The sequence below is a fragment of the Trichoderma gamsii genome (genome assembly GCF_001481775.2).
Source record: "Trichoderma gamsii strain T6085 chromosome Unknown Scaffold_16.2, whole genome shotgun sequence".
NCBI classification, from domain to species: Eukaryota; Fungi; Ascomycota; class Sordariomycetes; order Hypocreales; family Hypocreaceae; genus Trichoderma; species Trichoderma gamsii.
In genome coordinates, this window is record NW_020171353.1 from 266010 (window position 1) to 282842 (window position 16833).

The window sequence follows — 16833 nt, forward strand, 5'->3', positions numbered from 1 at the left end:
CAGTCTAGGAATGAATCACTGGCCGGTGTTTAGATTGGCTGCGACTAGCCGCGCTACTCGTCTGAGGCTGCAACCACCAAGCTGGCCTACCCTTGAAGTGGTTTTCGATGAAAGAGACGACTATCGCAGCGCAGCAATGGTACCGCTTTGATTCAATCCGGATTCCTATCATGTATGGGATTGTGAATTCAAGTAGTAATTGCGGGCGTGCCACAATGCAGATTGATCTTTATTTGATGCTTTTTTGCTTCCTACTGCACGTACTAACGAACAGTCAGAGCCAGCAGTCGAGCTCTTCACAGCATTTTAAAGCTCCCCGAGGCCTCTAAAGTTGCTACTTCAAGTCGCTGTGCCATTAGGCACCCTTGGTTTTGAATCCTGTATCAACATATACTAGAAGGCATTGAGATTTGCTGTTAGTATATCTAGCAGCCCTGAATTGTATTCGCAAAGCAGCGCATCAATCTGTTGGTCTACCTCGGAGCTCAGTTTGACAGCGCTTGGGTGATCTGACACTTCATCTTATTGTAATCTATAGAGTAGCACTGCGCGTACGCCACCAATATCTAATCTCCTTTCCGATCAATGACAATCAATGATACTACCATATCTTACATGAAATGCCATATTGAGACCATGTAGCGCAAGATCTGTGCCGCCGGCATTTTGCAAAAATACACATGCCGCACCAAAAAGCAAATGGAATTATTGCGTTGCGTGCTCCAGAGGTATCATCGCAGCAAACATTAACTCTGCTCTGAGGCTGTATAACCTACAGACTGCGTAAAGACGAAGAGGGTCTGTACATTTGACACAATATTTACTCTGCCTGTCTATCGACCAGTTGCGTGTTTATTAGTGTTGACTGTTTGTAATATTGCTACGGCGCCTGCCGAAAAGTACTGGGAGAGCAAAGATGTGGGGAAATGCTTGGCTGGCGGGAGGTTAAAAATGCTGTGAAGCGTTGCGCACCTCTGAATATTTTGATTGGCTTTTGATCAGCGCCTTTGCGGTCGTCCTCTGCCTGAACAGACACAAGGCGATGACCTGGGGGGAGGTTAAAAATGCTGTGAAGTGTTGCGCCAGCGTCTAATCCAGCGGTCATCAACAGACGTACCCCAGATATGTGGAAACGGAAATCTACGCCCAAAAGCCATATGATGGCCGAAAATAGCCCATGACGAGGATCGGAGCTGCCCCGCCCTCAAGGTAGCATCAGACGGCTTTGAAAGCCGAGTTGTTCGACCTTCCCAAGTGGTAGAAGAAGATTTCCATTGCTACGGAGGGCATTCTTCCGCTGCATTGTGATACCTACTGCTTACAATAGTAATAACATTAGCAGCAGCCATTTCTTGCCATGTCTCATGATTGCTTCATCTGCAAAAACGCATTGACGGTAAGCTGTTTTGGGTGGTAGGATTTGGGTGTCAGCATTCAAGATGCAGAATACCGCTCCATGCTGCAAGCTGAGATTGAGGGGAAAATCTACTCCCACTCAATACGCACATCTCCACAAATCTGGAGAAAGCTCCAAGAAGGATGCCAACCGTTGCTGTGTAGTAGTGCCATTCAGCAGCTAATCCGCAGCTTTTCATGTTGCCTCGGCGAGACCAAGACACCGAGAGCAGGGATCAAGGAAGAGAAAAAAGAAAAAAGCCCGTCCCACAAGAAGCCGCCCATCCGACTAGCGATTCGAGGCGCAGGAACTAGCAGCAAATTCCAAGCCAGGGCCAAACAGAGTTACGCGCCGCAGCCACACCGATCAGCCCTTGAGACTTTTTGGAGACGTCTCGTCTTAGTTGGGCTCGGCGCTGTTGCTTTGACACACGTTCGAGCCTAGAGAGACGGGGCATTGCATGGATGCTAAGACCCTCGTATAGCTGCTAGGCTGAGGCTGGCTGGCCTAAGGAAGCACCAAGGAATTGATAGTACTAAATCACTGCCACTGTCGCATTCGGAGTGGTTGGAAAGCGGTAGGCATGGAACTATTGACGCACACAGGCAACGAGTTTGGCATGGCCCGGAGCGAGGGACCCCGGACGCGGATCCTGGGAGGCGTCTCCCTTCCGTCACGGCTGCGACTCTTTCTCGGCCGCTACGTAATGAGAACTGGATCTTTTGTTTTCTTTTCCTCTTCTTTGCGGGTTGCTTATTTGTTTGCATGTGCATAAGAGTGTAGGGATCCTATGAATAAATAAATAAATAAATAGCATTCCCTGGCTCTCCTGTTCCATCGTCCGCCTTTCTGTCAACTCTTCATCTCGGGGTAGCAAGCAGGCTTTTCTTCGCGGCAGGGACCTCACACGATCACGATCCAACGCTGGGTACATAGGCAACAATAATCGAAAGGAGGATATATATACAAGAAGAGCATCAAAATGCGCAGTCTCGCTCTCTCCTTGGCCCTGCTCGCCGCGGGCTCATCCGCCGTCACCGCAGCCTCTGCACCAACATGCGCCAAGGGCCTCTACATGGTCGTTGCCCGCGGCAGTGAAGAGGCCCCCGGAACTGGTGTCACCGGCAATCTCACCAGCCAGATCGCCGCCAAGGTGCCCGGCAGCCAGGTTGCCGCCGTCGACTATCCCGCCACGCTCAACGACTACGAGAGCTCCGAGGGCAAGGGCGTGCAGGCCATGCAGAAGCTGCTGAACGCCTATGGCCAGGCCTGTCCGGACAGCAAGATTGCCATCCTGGGCTACTCGCAGGTAGGATTTGGTGTTGAGTAGTGGTCAAGTTATACATCGAAATGCTGATTCAGTGCTGCTGCAGGGTGCCCAAGTCTCGTCGGATTCCGTTTGCGGTGGTGCTGGCAACCCATTCATCGATGACAAGGCCCTGTCGACGAGCATCATGGACAATGGTGAGGATACTTGCTTATAAACTTGAAAAGAAAGAAGCCACAAAAGCTAACAGTCACTTATAGTCGTCGCTGTTGCCATCTTCGGAGACCCAACCCACGTCGCCAACATAACGTACGACCGCGGCACCAGCGTGCACAACGGCGTAAGTGAAACATCTCCAGCCACTGATCTTCTCGAGCTGCAGTATAGCTGACTTTTCCTGTCCATCAACAGCTCTTCAACCGCACCGACGCCAGCCTCGACGTCTGCAAGTCCTACGCCAGCCGCATCATCTCCTACTGCGACACCGGCGACGTCTACTGCGACAGCGGCAACAACGTCACCGTCCACCACCTGTACATTGACCGTTACGGCAGCGAAATTGTCGATTTTGTCGTCAGCCAGTACCAAAAAGCCGCGGGCTCTTCCAACTCCAGCTCTACTACCACCGCCCCTCCCGCCACTTCTGCCACTGCTACTCCCACCAGCGGTGGAAGCGGCGGCGGTTCCAACAGCACCAGCAGCAGCCCTACCAAGTCTGCCTCTGCATCAACGAGCCCTCATTCGGCTGCCAATGCGCTGACTCCTGCGGCGGGCAGCTTGATCTTTGGAGCGGGTCTGCTGGCTGTTTTGTCTCAGATGCTATAAACGATGCGATACTGTGAATAAGTTGGTGTACAAGTACATGTAGTAATTCGGAGTAATTTTCCTGTGGCATGGAAGCTGGTTTTGGCGTATTTGGATAAAGTATATAGGCTATAGCCAATAATGATGATGAGACATTTGAAAGCCCGGGTGATACGAGATCTAGTAAGTAGATACTGTTGTGCTCCGTTGTCTCAGCTGTATGGGGCACATTGTGCTCCGTAGCTGCCAGACCATCATACACGGGGCGGTAGTGATCCCAGTAATATTGATATTGAATGCCTCTTCAAGCTGTACCAGGATCAAGGTCCGGCTGTTAGATCGTACCAGTGCCTGTCTTCAGATGCTCCCCTGTCAATCGCTCGGTTCGTATCTCGATAGTCGCTTGACAGGAAGAAGAAGAAGAAGAACGGAAGCAGCTGCACAAGACCAATGAGGCTGGTATATACAGAATGATAGTATACAAGCAACCTTTACTGTAAAGACTATATCTATCTTGTACTTGCGTCTTGGACGTTTCATTTTAGCAAAAAAGAGATGTGGCGCTTGACTAATAAGAAAATAATACGCACCTCCTGCCCTACGGCGATCTACCGAATCTACCCGATTCGAGTTGATTCAAGCTTTTCGATAGTCTGCAATGATGACTGTGACAGCTGATTATAAGTAATCAGATTTCATGTAATCAAGTTTGATGCAATCAGTTCCCATGTAATCAATTGATTCATGACAAATGAAACTCAATCTCAAAGACCATACTTTTAAATGCAAACAACCAACGGCACAACACACTACAGTTCTTCCGATGCAAAATGTCAACCAACTTCCTCATCAGGACCTCTCTCCAAATCCTCCTCCTCGGATGTCCTCCAAACACAATGGCAGTGCAGTCTAATCCGAGACTCCAAGTCCCAATCATAATAGACGCCCATTGGATGACATTCATTGTTTTCACGATTTTCTATTATCAATCAGTATCAATGGCCCTTGCAGCAGCGCCATCTGCACCATGTGCAGCTTATTACCCGAAAGAAAAAAAGTTTAGCGGCCGTTGGATTGTTAGGCTTTGCCCCAAAGCGGCAGCCAAGACGCAACTCGGGCGTTTTTGATAAAAGCCAGTAAAATCCGGAGCCACTCACACGGCCAGAGAACAAGTCTAGACGAATTCTCTTCTTTGCCATGGATGCTACAGTATCTGTTGAGTCAACTCTAATCCATACAGTAGGAGGCTTGATACGTACAGTCAAGCGACACTTGTCTTTCTGTTGCCTATTGTAGACGCCGTAGACTCCTTTTAGGCCTATCGGGAATGTTCCATGAGGTCAGTCCATTCGCCACAACATCAAAGATCTATGACACCCACCGGACCCCCCTTTTCACCACCCACCAACACCGGAGCTAAAGGCAGAAGCCTGTAAGAACATGGCAAAAATAAGAAAACAGGTCAAATAAACGGCGTGATTCATCCATTGGCGTCTCTGTTGCCCGTTTTTGCCCCGATATGGACTTTACCAAATCCCAGACTGGCAGCCAAGACTCCACACTCGCAGAGAAACATGACCCATAGAGCTTAAAAATTGCAAAACGCCTCTCCGCAAAGGATTAGACAAGAAAAAACCCCCACAAAATGCTCACGGCCCCCCGTATTCGATATTTTTCTTTGCTGGATGATTCAGTTCTTGAGGACCATTTGCCTTTTTGCCTTTTCCCACGTGGAGAAATAAACAGGGCTCAAATGACAGATGACAAATGGATTTGAACATGAAGGGAAAATTATAAAATAAGACCCAGGGAAATCGATTCGAGAAATGTTGTGGGAACTCAGTTGACACATTGACTGTCAATCTTCTTCTCTACACCTCTTATTCAAATCAGAGTGGATAGCTCTGTCTTTCCTCAATCTTGGCCTAATTATCCTCTCTCATCTTATCATCTACATCACTAGAGACTCAAGAAGAAAAGGAAAAGAAGGAGAAGAAAACCAAACTCCAAAATGGGCCAGCCAGAGCCTCTCGCCGGCCTCGAAAGCGGCGTCATCTCCGGCCGCACCTCCTCAGACCTCAGCCAATTCCCCGACAAGGCCGAGCTGGAACGCCTCGGCCGCGCCCGCCCAGCCGTCCTCAAGTCCTGGATCACAGAAGTCGGCTTCATCATGACCGTCGTCCTGTCCATGACCATGAGCGAGTACTTCATTGGTGGCTTCAACATCATCCTGCCCCCCGTGGCAGACGCCCTCAACATCCCCGAGAACACTCGAACGTGGCCCGCCGGCGTCATCAACCTCACCACTGCCGCGTTTCTGATGCCCTTTTCTCGATTGTGCGACATCTACGGTGCTCGCTCTGTCTTTTTGTTTGGCCACATCTGGTTCATGATTTGGTCGCTCGTCTGCGGCTTCAGCACAAACACCATCATGCTAATCATCTGCCGAGCCCTTCAGGGCATTGGCACTTCGGCCTTTACGCCCGCCGGTCTGGCTCTCCTAGGACAGACGTACCGGCCTGGCCCTCGAAAGAATCTGGTGTTTGCCATCTGGGGTGCCTTTGCGTGTCTGGGATTCTACTTTGGCATCTTTCTGGGAGCTGTGTGTGCCGACTTTATGACCTGGCGATGGTACTTTTGGATCGGTGCCATCATCGTCTTCTGCATTGCTGTTACTGGATTCTTGACTGTTCCACGAAACCTTCACGAGCAGGATGACTCTATTCGAATGGACTGGTGGGGACTCTGCACCATTGTGCCTGGCTTGATTCTGGTTGTCTTTGCATTTACAGATGGAGGACATGCCCCTCATGGCTGGCAAACACCTTACATCTATGTGACTTTCATCATCGGCATGCTCTTCCTCATTGCAGGCGTTTATACACAGGGCTGGGTGTCTGCTCAACCACTTCTCCCGGCTGATCTATTCCGCCCCAAGTACATGAAACGGTTGTCTCTGGCTCTGTTTTGCCTATACGGTGTATTCGGCTTGTACCTGTTCTATTCAAGCTACTAGTAAGTGCACTTATCGTCTCCTGAAGTGTCAACATCACTAACAAGCAACCTTCACCAGCATCGAGACTGTGCTCAACACCACTCCCATTCTCACCGCCGCCTGGTTTACCCCCCTAGCCATTGGCGGCGTCTGCCTCGCCGTCGGAGGTGGCTTCGTCATGCACATGATTTCCAACCGCATCCTCATGATGATTTCCAGCGTCGGCTTCCTCATCTCCGTCCTCCTCTTTGCCATCATCCCCGACCGCGTCGACGGCCATCCTTCGACCAGCTTCCTCTACTGGGCGTACATCTTCCCTGCCATGGTATGCGGCACCATTGGCGTGGACATTACCTACAACGTCACCAACGTCTTTATAACGACATCCATGCCTCGACGTCTCCAGGCTACTGCTGGAGGTCTTATCAATACTCTCTTGTATCTCGGCCTGGCGTTTTGGCTGGGTATTGCCGAGATGGCTATTTCCGAGGCAAACAGGCGGAAGTTGCCAGAGGGCCTCTCGCTACGGCAGCAATACAAGATTGGCTTCTGGATTGGTGTTGCCATGGCCGGCTTGTCGTTGATGTTGGTGTTGACAATCAAGATTGGTCAAGCAGCATCGGAATTGACAGCCGATGAGAAGGCTGCGCAGGCAGAGCGCGAAGCAGCAGCAGCCAACTAACTCAACTCTACTCTACTTAATTTTCATTCTGGATTCAAAAGAACGACTGACTGGATGGACGCATGAATTGTTTGGAGAAAGCGGTTTTTGATTGATTTTTTTTCTGTTTATTGTATGAAAGCATTGCAATGGGTATGATACCACGGATAGAATTGGGGTTCAAGAGACACAAGGTACGAAAAGCTAGAGGTGGATTAATGCAGCATTTATGAGACAGAGAGCGTGCAGACATGAATCTCGTTTTCTGGATAGAATAGAGTATATACCTAATTGTATATGATAATACTACGAAAAGCGACATTCGACATTTACTGCAGCTGTATCACAGCATTGAAGACGTGATGTGTTGAAGCCTCGGCTGGTGGCGGTTGAAGCTAAAAGGCTCAGTGTCGGGATTTAACTCCACACTCGGTTTGGCACTTGATCTTGCTTCTTCCTTTACTCCGCCCGAGCTGATCATCACAAGGGCGCAGCTTTTAAACAAATCAACTGCGATTAGAACAATATGATACCATTCACATGAAATAAAATTATAGTGGTTAAGAAATACATGGTTATCAAAGCGTGTAATAAGGCGGCGAAAAGGCGAAACCTGTCATCAACCGTTGTATAAGCAGCCACCCTTCACCATGTCCATATCAAACAACCTCATCAACCGCTCCTCCTTCTCAGCAGCCGACATCGTCAAAGACATCTGGACCAGCCTCCATCTCCCCCCTCACGCCCTCTCATCTCTCAGCCTCCCAGGCCACCAAGCCGCTCCAGCGATCCCCTCATCTTTCAAGATCGGTCACCTCGCACAGAGCTCCATCGCCCTCTCAGCCCTGTCAGCATCTCTCTTGCACAGCACACGATCTTCACCTCCCTCATCTATACCTCGTGTGAGCGTTCCTCTGGAACACGCTCTGGTGGAATTCAAATCAGAGCGTCTCTACGACATCGATAAACAGCCCCTTGAAGATCCCTGGGGATCCATCGGCGGCCTGCACAAAACAGCAGACGACTACGTTCGCATCCACGACAACTTCCCCTGCCATGCGCTCGGCACCCTTGAACTCCTTGGTCTACCACCGGATGCCTCCCGTCAAGATGTCGCCGCCAAAGTAGCCCAATGGAAGAGCGTCGATCTCGAAACCGCCGGCACGGAAAAGGGCAAGCTCGCCATCTACGCGCTACGCTCATACAGCGAATGGGACGCCCATCCTCAGTCCACAGCCATAGACAACAACCCCATTCTCGTCAAGCAGCTCGCCCAGGGACCGCCAAAGAGCCTGTCCGCATCCAAAAGCAACAGCCGCTGCCTCCAGGGCGTCAGAGTCCTCGAAATGAGCCGCGTCATTGCCGCCCCCGTGGCCGGCAAGACACTCGCCGCTCACGGTGCCGATGTTTTATGGGTAACATCACCGAATCTGCCAAACCAGCCAGTACTCGATAGGGACCTCAGCCGCGGCAAACGTACCGTCCGGCTTGACATACACAATCCAGATGAAAAAGAGCGCCTTTTGGAGCTGCTGCGCACCTGCGACGTCTTCATCCAGGGGTATCGCCCGGGCAGCCTTGCCTCCTACGGCTTTTCTCCAGAGGAACTCCAAAAGATCAATCCGAACATCATCTGTGCCAATCTTTCTGCCTTTGGGCCCTCCGGTCCGTGGTCTCAGCGTCGGGGGTTCGATTCTCTAGTCCAGACATGCTCTGGGATGAACGTCTCTGAAGCCGAGCACTTTGGCGCGGGCGAAGCAGCTCGTGCCATGCCATGCCAGGCTCTCGATCATGCGGGCGGCTACCTCCTCGCCACCGGCGTCATGGCCGCGCTATACAACCGGTCTCAAGTCGGGGGTTCTTGGATTGTAGACGTTTCGCTGGCGGGTGTGATGAAGTATCTACGCAGTCTAGGACAGTATCCAGGTAAGACGGGCTTTGAGAGCCAGGATTTTGTGAAGCAGGCAGATGTGCCGGCAGAATACTTTGAGACGAGGGATACTGCATTTGGGAAGATGACTGCAGTAAGGCATAGTGCTAGTGTTGAGGGGTGCGAGGTTGGGTGGGAAGAGATGCCGAAGCCTTTGGGATCAGACGAAGCAAAGTGGTTATAATCTTGTAATAGCCCGTTACCGTATGGGTACCTATAACAAGGTATACCTAATATTTCCTCCTCTTATGTATTTCTAAAAATCTATGGACCAGACATGACAGATAACCCAGGCAAGACATCGACTAAGCCCCCAACTCGTAGACCACCGTTGAATCCATCTCTACCACCGTGGGATGATCTTTCATATCAGCTTCAGCCGTGCATTTCTGTCCAGTCACCGAATCAGCTCCCATCTCCAAGACTTGCTTCGTCTCCGGTAGGCCCGATATCTCATTTTGAGCAGCTGACTCCTTCTCACGCATATTTCTCTTCTTCCTCAGATACAGCCACACGCCGACTGCACCTCCAATCAACGCAAGGCCGCCCAACGCACCTCCAACGACAGCTCCAATCGTGGCCCTGTTCTTTTTACCGCCAACTTCACCAGAAGTATCAGCTCCAGTCTTCGCCCTGGAGTTGTCGGAGAGATGATACTGGGCACTCCCATCATAACAGCAGTCACTATGATCATTCGCATAGCAGCAGTACTTCCCCGTAGCACATCTTTTGACTGGCATTTCTGAATTGGGATAAACTAGATATCAATCGAGGTCATATTAGTTTTTGCTTTCGCTATTCCATTCATCCATTGTTTGAATAAGATAAACAGACGGCTAAATACTTACAGCTGAGGCAGATCTGTGGACATCCTGACCAGTCCGCATTCACACAGCCAGCCCTCATAGAATACGTATTGTCAACAGTGTCTCCGAAATACATACAAAGCCCGTTTCGAGTACAGATATCTCCGGGGAAGCAGCACTGCTGCCATGTCGTGTTCTTTCCGTTGCAGGGCTCGAAGTTGAAGCCATAGTCGCCGGCGAGATGGCCATCAGGCAAGTAGCATTGCGAAGCACCAGAGATTGCTGCGAGTGAGATTGCTGCTGTGACAAGCGTAATCAAGTATGAGCTCATGGCTGCTGGATATTGGGCTCGTATTTCTTTGTCAAACATCTTTCGAGTAATATATGCTTTCGAGGAATATCCAGTCTCTTGAAGGGGAAAGAAAGCGACAGAAACATTTAGAGAAGAAGGAGAACACAGGAATTCCGACTTAAAACCTAGCCATCGCTCATAGTTTCACAATAACAAAAATATCCGAGCTTCTGTCTTTTCGCGCCCCTTTTTCCACCTTGACCTTGTACTACCATTATCACTTTGCAGTCTGTCGCCTCAACAGCACAACTCTCAGCCCGTTTAGTATAATCATCAAGACCCCCCTCTTTGTACTCCATGAAGGATAAAATCTCGTATAAGAGATCCTTGCCAATCGCTTTGAGGACCATTCACAGGACGAAGAAGGGCAGGTTTCCTTGTAAGTGGTACAACATATATGTGAGCTGCCGTAGTACTACTACCATTTTACCTTGGATCCAACAGATTTACGACTCAGTATCAATGGCCATTCAGTCTGCCGTTGCCCCTGCAGTTGGAGGCCGCACTGCTATTACCAGAGTATGCTTATAGTTAGAGAATCAGCACAGGTCACAAATATCAACCCTGATTAACTATCCGCTCAGCAAACAAACATTCCAGATACCCAAAACATCTATGAACTCGTATATGCTTGTAATCCATCTCTATCATCATCACAATCTCCACTGAGGCCTCACCCAATCGCCATCCCTCCCCTCCAAAGATCCCTCTTCCCAACCACCAAACACATAATCATCATCAACCCCCCTCCCGCCACCAGCCCCGGCGAAAACTCCCCTTCCATGGACCTCACCACGGCCAAGCATACCACCACCACCATGCCCGCAAACAGCCCTATCCTCAAAATTACCTCTCCTCCAAAGATCCTTGCTAAGACTCCTGTCCGCGAAGGACTGGTTTCTTCATTCTCCGCGTCTTGGTGGTACTGCTGTCTCTGATGTTTGTGATGAAGTTGGTGATTGGGATGTGATGGAACCCCGCTAGATAACAGCGTGCTCGCCTCGCTGCTGATATCTTCGTCATCATCTTGGTCAAGAGGAAGAGCTTGAATCAAAAAAGATTGTCAGCAAAGAAAACATGCCAACTAAACAGGCATCAAGTCAACATACATATTCCCTCCCGGGCATCAACAACATCCTTCACCGACGACGTATCCTCCCCCAATCTAGCGTAACCACCTTCACTCATAACGTCTCATCAAACTCATCGAAATCAATCAAGTAATACAAAAAACCGCTGGCTTCAAATGCTTTCAGAACAATTCAAGTAAACAAAACATTAGATTTCAAATAGCTTGACAAGTCCAAGTCGTCATGGATGATCGCCGACGCGGGGAAACATGAACCAGCCCTATTATTGATTCCGATTCATTGAGGCTAAGCGAGTGCTACCAGGTCATGTACCTCCTTGTCGCTAACTGCTACTGGCTCGAAAATGAGGCTGAATACAAACTAGTCTAGCTACGCCCGGCTTTGGTCATTCAACAGGCGTGCGTTGGATCATCCTTGGCGAGGCTTATTAATTTGAGCGGACTGGAGTTGCATTTTTGGCCATTCATAGCGTACCTATCTATCTACACGTCTGCAGCCAAAGCACTCGGTTTCATTTCAGCGTATCAAGATCACAGCACGTTAACCTAACCATGAATCAGAGGGACATTTCACAAGATATCACAATTGATCAGCTGCTGCAGAGTATATAGCCCGATAAAAATTATTTTTATTCATTCACCGATACGCCAGCATGTTCAACATGCCAAACACGGCAATTATTATGCCATTGCAATCCCCTACATATCGAGTCGCCTCTTGTCCAACTCTGAGCCTACTATCTCTTTCTCAAACTCAATCCATCATGGGCGTTTCTCTCAGTTCCACTCATCAAATAAACTTTTAGAGGACAACATGATAAAAAAGTCTTGCTGCCTGTGTACCAGAAAATGATAACAAACTCCAAGTCACAAAACATGGATGCAATGTGGCAGGAAATAATGCAAAAAAAATTGGGGGAATTGTTGACGTCAAAGTAATAACCAGAAGGAAGGGTTCTTAAATGATCATCTCATCTTTAAGAGTGTACACCCTGTGTTCTTTCCTTCATCAGCTCACGCCGTTTCTTATCCTTTGCTATAGAAGTTGTTAGCATGTTTCATCCATTACGTAGTATATCATTCTCAAATCAAACTCACCATCATCAAACACGAGGAACTCATCCAGGCCTGATCCGGCCGGCACCATGGGCAGGACGGGCACCTTCTTGTCTGTCACAACTTCCAAGAGAGCAGGGCCCTCGGCCTTGATCAGCCACTTCAGGGCATCAACCAGCTTAGCGGGCTCGGTGACGCGCAGGTGTTGCACGCCCATGGCGTCAGCCAGCTTCATAAAGTCAGGATTCTTCTGGTGTGTGTGTGCATATCGGTCTTCGTAGAAGAGGTTCTGCCACTGAGTCACCATACCCTGCTCCTCGTTGTTCAGGACAATGATCTTGACACCAATGTTGAACTGTGCGGCGGTCGACAGCTCAGTCAGGGTCATGTTGAAGGAAGCATCGCCGTCAATGTCAAAGACGAGAGCATCAGGCTGAGCCACTTTGGCACCAATAGCCGCAGGAAGGCCATAGCCCATAGTACCCAGGCCACCCGAGGTGATCATAGATCGGGGATGTCTCCAGCGGAAGTGCTGGGCCACCCACATCTGGTGCTGGCCGACACCAGTAGCAACGTATGTCTCCTCTTTTCGGTCTGCTGTCAGATTGCTGAGCTCCTCCATGACAGTTTGAGGCTTGATCATGTCGGTTCGATCAGCTCGCTGGTAGTGTGACAGAGGCCATTTCCTCTTCCACTCATTGATCTGGCCAAACCACTCTTTCCGATCGGACATGGTCTTCTTGTTAACTTGGGGAATGAGGAGCTTCATGTTGACACCAACGTCACCCTCCACGGCCTCTGTTGCCTGGATGACCTTGTTGATGTTCTTAGGCATAATCTCAAAGTGAATGATACCACCACGGCCCTCAGCAGCAGCCTGCTTGGCTGCAGGGGCGAACTTGCCAACGTTTAGGGTGACACGGTCGTCGAATCGGGCGCCAAGAGCAATGATAACATCAGCTCGCTGCATAGCTGTATTGGCATATGCTGAGCCGTGCATGCCCAGCATGTGCAGCGACTTCTCATCCAGCTCATCAAATGCGCCCAGACCCTGGAGGGTTGTGGTGACAGGAATGGAAGCTTTCTCAGCCAGCTCTTTTAGGAGCTGAGTGCCACCCTCAGATTGAATGACACCTTGGCCAGCGTAAATGATGGGCTTCTTAGCAAGGTTGATGAGGTCAGCAGCACGCTTGATGGAAGCATTGAGCTGCGTTTGGCTCAGCTCCATAGCGGCGCGAGAGGCGGCGCTGGGCAGAGAGGGCAGAGCAGTCTCCGTGGGAATGGCTCTTCTCAGGATACCAGCTGTGACATCCTTGGGCAGGTCAACAAGAACAGGGCCAGGGCGGCCGCTAGTGGCAATCTCGAAAGCCTCATTAATTCTCCGTGGCAGCTCAGCAACGCTCTTTACCATGACATTCCACTTAGTGCAAGCACGCGAGATTCCCACGACATCTGCCTCTTGGAACGCATCGCTGCCAATAGCTGAAGTGGGGACCTGGCCGCAGAAGACAACCAGGGGAGTTCCATCCGACAAGGCGTCCTGCAAGGGCGTGATGACATTGGTAGCACCAGGGCCAGAAGTCACCAAGACGACACCGGGTTTGCCCGATGCGCGGGCATAGCCCTCGGCCATGTGGCCGGCTCCCTGCTCATGACGGGGCAGAATGAAGTTGAAATGTTTTGAATTGTAAATGGCGTCGAAAACTGGGAGAATAGCACCGCCAGGATATCCGACTAGAAAGTGACTCGAGTTAGCGAAATTGTTTAGCTGCCTAGATGGAGTTGATGGAGCCCTAGGTGGGCTGCCGGCATCGGAACCTACAGATGTGCTTGACCCCCTGTCGCAGCATCATTTCGTGGAAGATTTCTCCTCCGGTTTTGCCAATGAATCTAGAATAAAGAAGGGAGCAATTAGAAAGAGTTCAATTGACATGTAGATTGAATGGCATGATATTATTATTTTTCTGCCATGTGAATGCATCGCGTGGCGCGTGGCAAGAACGCAGCCGGGTAAAATAGATGGTTTGACATACGATTCATCCATATCAGGCCTGCGCGTGTTGACGAGAGGCTGCACATGGCTTCGGTCTTTGTCTTCTTGGTTGAAGGCAGGGCTCGGTACGGGGCGAACTTGTCTGTTGCAGTCATCATCGTTAGCCAATGTTTTTCACACAGAAAAAGAATTGCCCAGATTCCACAAGGACACCATCTTAGAATGCGTAACCAATTCTGCAGCCATCTCGTCCAGAAGTCGAGCCCCCCGGTCATCGGCGACGAGCCGCGAAGGAAGTAAGAACACCTGGTCCTTGACATGCATAACCGAGTGCACGCTCCAGAACAAGACACAAAACCACAGCGCAAACAAGACAATTGCACTTACGGCGCGGCGCTCGCAGTCGCCTGATTCCTCTGGCCGGTAGGAACCTTCTTCTGAGCCGTCACGGTGATGGGCGTCGTCGTGGACGTAAAGGCACGAGCCTGCTGCAGGGCCTTTGCGGCCCTGAATGTCGCCTGGCGACTTCGGAGCATCGAGGGCAGAGCTATAGTGGGTAGGTAGCCTGGCAGAAAAGAGACTGAGACGAAGAAAGAAAGAGAGGGAAAGCGTTTGCTTCCAACGAAAAGAAGGGAGAGATTGAAAAGAGATGACGCAAAGAGTCTTTGCACGTGCGCAGTAGAATTCGCTTCTCTTCTGCAAAGAATTTGCAGGATATCGCGGGGAAATGGAGGAGTGGCGAAAGAGGATTCCGGGTTGGAAGAAAAAAAAAAGAAATAGAGAGGCCGCGACGATGGGTCGGAAAATGAGGTTGGAGTCATTCACCACAAGGGCGATGCCGGGCAGATCTGCTGCTAGTGACTGCGCGCTACCAGCAATATTGAAGCCGTCTAAAGTCAGCCAGACAGAGCGGTACATGACGCCTGGTGCTGCACAAGCTCTGCGCTCGACATCCGATGTCTCCCATTTAGAGCGCGCACGTGTCAATCAATAATGGCTTCCTTCCTGGGTGGGTAGCGCTTATTACTGTACATCAATATACAGGGGACCCTCCTCGGCCTGTCATACTAGTAGAGCAGCATTAGCCTGCAGCAGGGCAAGAAAACTGCCCAGGCCATTCATTGGATGACTGCCGCCACCTTACACTGCAGTTGCGGAGTTGGGGACTTTGCGGGCACCGTCATGGCGTAACAACTTCCAGGTTCTTGTTTCTTTTTGCGGATACAGGCACTGAATATCAAGCCCCGAACCGGATCCCGAACCGGGTCCCGGGTCGGTCAATGGAGCAGCAGAAGAGAGTTGCGTACGCCTACATACCTACAGTATTAGACTAGCAGTTTCAAAGTGAGTCAACGATTTACACTCGCACATCGCATAGTCCCCGCAATAGCATGTCAACAATGTGGAATTGACAGTATTATAGCCCAGCGAAAGCCAGCCACAAGGCGCCCATGCCTTGTTCAGTCCAGGGTCCGTGGCGCCACATTACTCCAGGCTACGAGTACTATCTTCAACGAACCTCTACGCTACGACGTATTGCTCTGTATATACAGCATGCTACTTTTTATCCATTGACTTGGAATACCTGTATCCATGTAAGCGTGAGAAGCTTACCATCCTTTTTCCCCTTTCCTAAACTAGACACGTCCAGCATGACTCTCTCTTGTTCGCGCGTCCCGTCCTGTCTTGTTGTCTCGGCCAAAGTCGTTATTAGTTCTCTTCTCTCAAGCCAATAAAGGCTATCAAAATCATCCGGCCAACATTTTACTACATGATATTACTAACCGTCAAGGAAGCAGCTCCAATCGCACCCCTGGTCTTGTGTCACAACGTTATACTCATCTTAGCCTACTTACTACCTACTACTACAAGTACTTACATACCTAGCATGTTCCGAATTCGTTGTCGGTTACTGCACACAAAAGTAATGGTCCAGCTTCTCCATGTCTCACTCGCCATAGCACGCCATGTGCTCCGCCTCTCACCGACTTCTATCTCTCTTCCCTCTCTTCCCTCTCTTGGCGGCATATGAGAGACACCTGGATCCCAATTCCGACAGTGTCCCTTCCGTCGCCGTCTCCCTACAGAGCTGACACGCGGCTTCAGGGCGAGTAAGCTGACGGCCCGATACGCGCATGTCCAAGGTACGAGGTACCCAACAACTTAATTACCAAGGAATAGGAAAAAAAAGACGCCATCGCACTTCATGTAGAATTTGTCGTAGCAGACAGGAGGGTTTTCCCGCCACATTACTGCTCACCTAGGCAGGTACATAGTAGGTAGTATTACTCTAGGCCTCCCATATGATATCTGTATAATACTTCGTTGTCACGCCAAATGCCATGCTATTCTTTGTTCACATCATGTGCCCGCAGCCTTGCAAATCGCTGTAGAGCATAAAGTAATGGCACACAGCATCATCCACTACCAAAAAAAAGAACGAATCAAAGAAAAAAAAAGTCAATTGTATAAGTTGCTTCCTG

General features: G+C 50.0%; 6 protein-coding genes across 6 annotated transcripts; 3 read left to right on the top strand and 3 right to left on the bottom strand.

The window, feature by feature from the left end:
- Positions 1–2378: 2378 nt before the first annotated feature.
- Positions 2379–3488, top strand: TGAM01_v205248 (hypothetical protein; the record flags this gene model as incomplete). Its single annotated transcript, XM_018803362.1, has 4 exons — positions 2379–2705; positions 2770–2860; positions 2924–3003; positions 3075–3488. The coding sequence occupies 4 exons, from the start codon at positions 2379–2381 to the stop codon at positions 3486–3488; spliced, it is 912 nt and encodes a 303-aa protein (XP_018663400.1).
- A 1990-nt stretch (positions 3489–5478) lies between these two features.
- Positions 5479–7144, top strand: TGAM01_v205249 (hypothetical protein; the record flags this gene model as incomplete). The annotated part of the gene is made up of 2 exons (XM_018803361.1): positions 5479–6482; positions 6541–7144. 2 exons carry the CDS (start codon positions 5479–5481, stop codon positions 7142–7144), a joined length of 1608 nt encoding a protein of 535 aa, XP_018663399.1.
- A 629-nt stretch (positions 7145–7773) lies between these two features.
- Positions 7774–9237, top strand: TGAM01_v205250 (hypothetical protein; the record flags this gene model as incomplete). Its single annotated transcript, XM_018803360.1, has 1 exon — positions 7774–9237. One exon carries the CDS (start codon positions 7774–7776, stop codon positions 9235–9237), a length of 1464 nt encoding a protein of 487 aa, XP_018663398.1.
- A 121-nt stretch (positions 9238–9358) lies between these two features.
- On the bottom strand, positions 9359–10190 carry TGAM01_v205251 (hypothetical protein; the record flags this gene model as incomplete). Its single annotated transcript, XM_018803359.1, has 3 exons — positions 9359–9737; positions 9902–9914; positions 9998–10190. 3 exons carry the CDS (start codon positions 10188–10190, stop codon positions 9359–9361), a joined length of 585 nt encoding a protein of 194 aa, XP_018663397.1.
- A 694-nt stretch (positions 10191–10884) lies between these two features.
- On the bottom strand, positions 10885–11399 carry TGAM01_v205252 (hypothetical protein; the record flags this gene model as incomplete). Its single annotated transcript, XM_024549604.1, has 2 exons — positions 10885–11255; positions 11321–11399. The coding sequence occupies 2 exons, from the start codon at positions 11397–11399 to the stop codon at positions 10885–10887; spliced, it is 450 nt and encodes a 149-aa protein (XP_024405637.1).
- An 879-nt stretch (positions 11400–12278) lies between these two features.
- Positions 12279–15171, bottom strand: TGAM01_v205253 (acetolactate synthase; the record flags this gene model as incomplete). The annotated part of the gene is made up of 5 exons (XM_018803358.2): positions 12279–12337; positions 12400–14091; positions 14180–14247; positions 14391–14492; positions 14738–15171. 5 exons carry the CDS (start codon positions 15169–15171, stop codon positions 12279–12281), a joined length of 2355 nt encoding a protein of 784 aa, XP_018663396.2.
- Positions 15172–16833: the final 1662 nt, after the last annotated feature.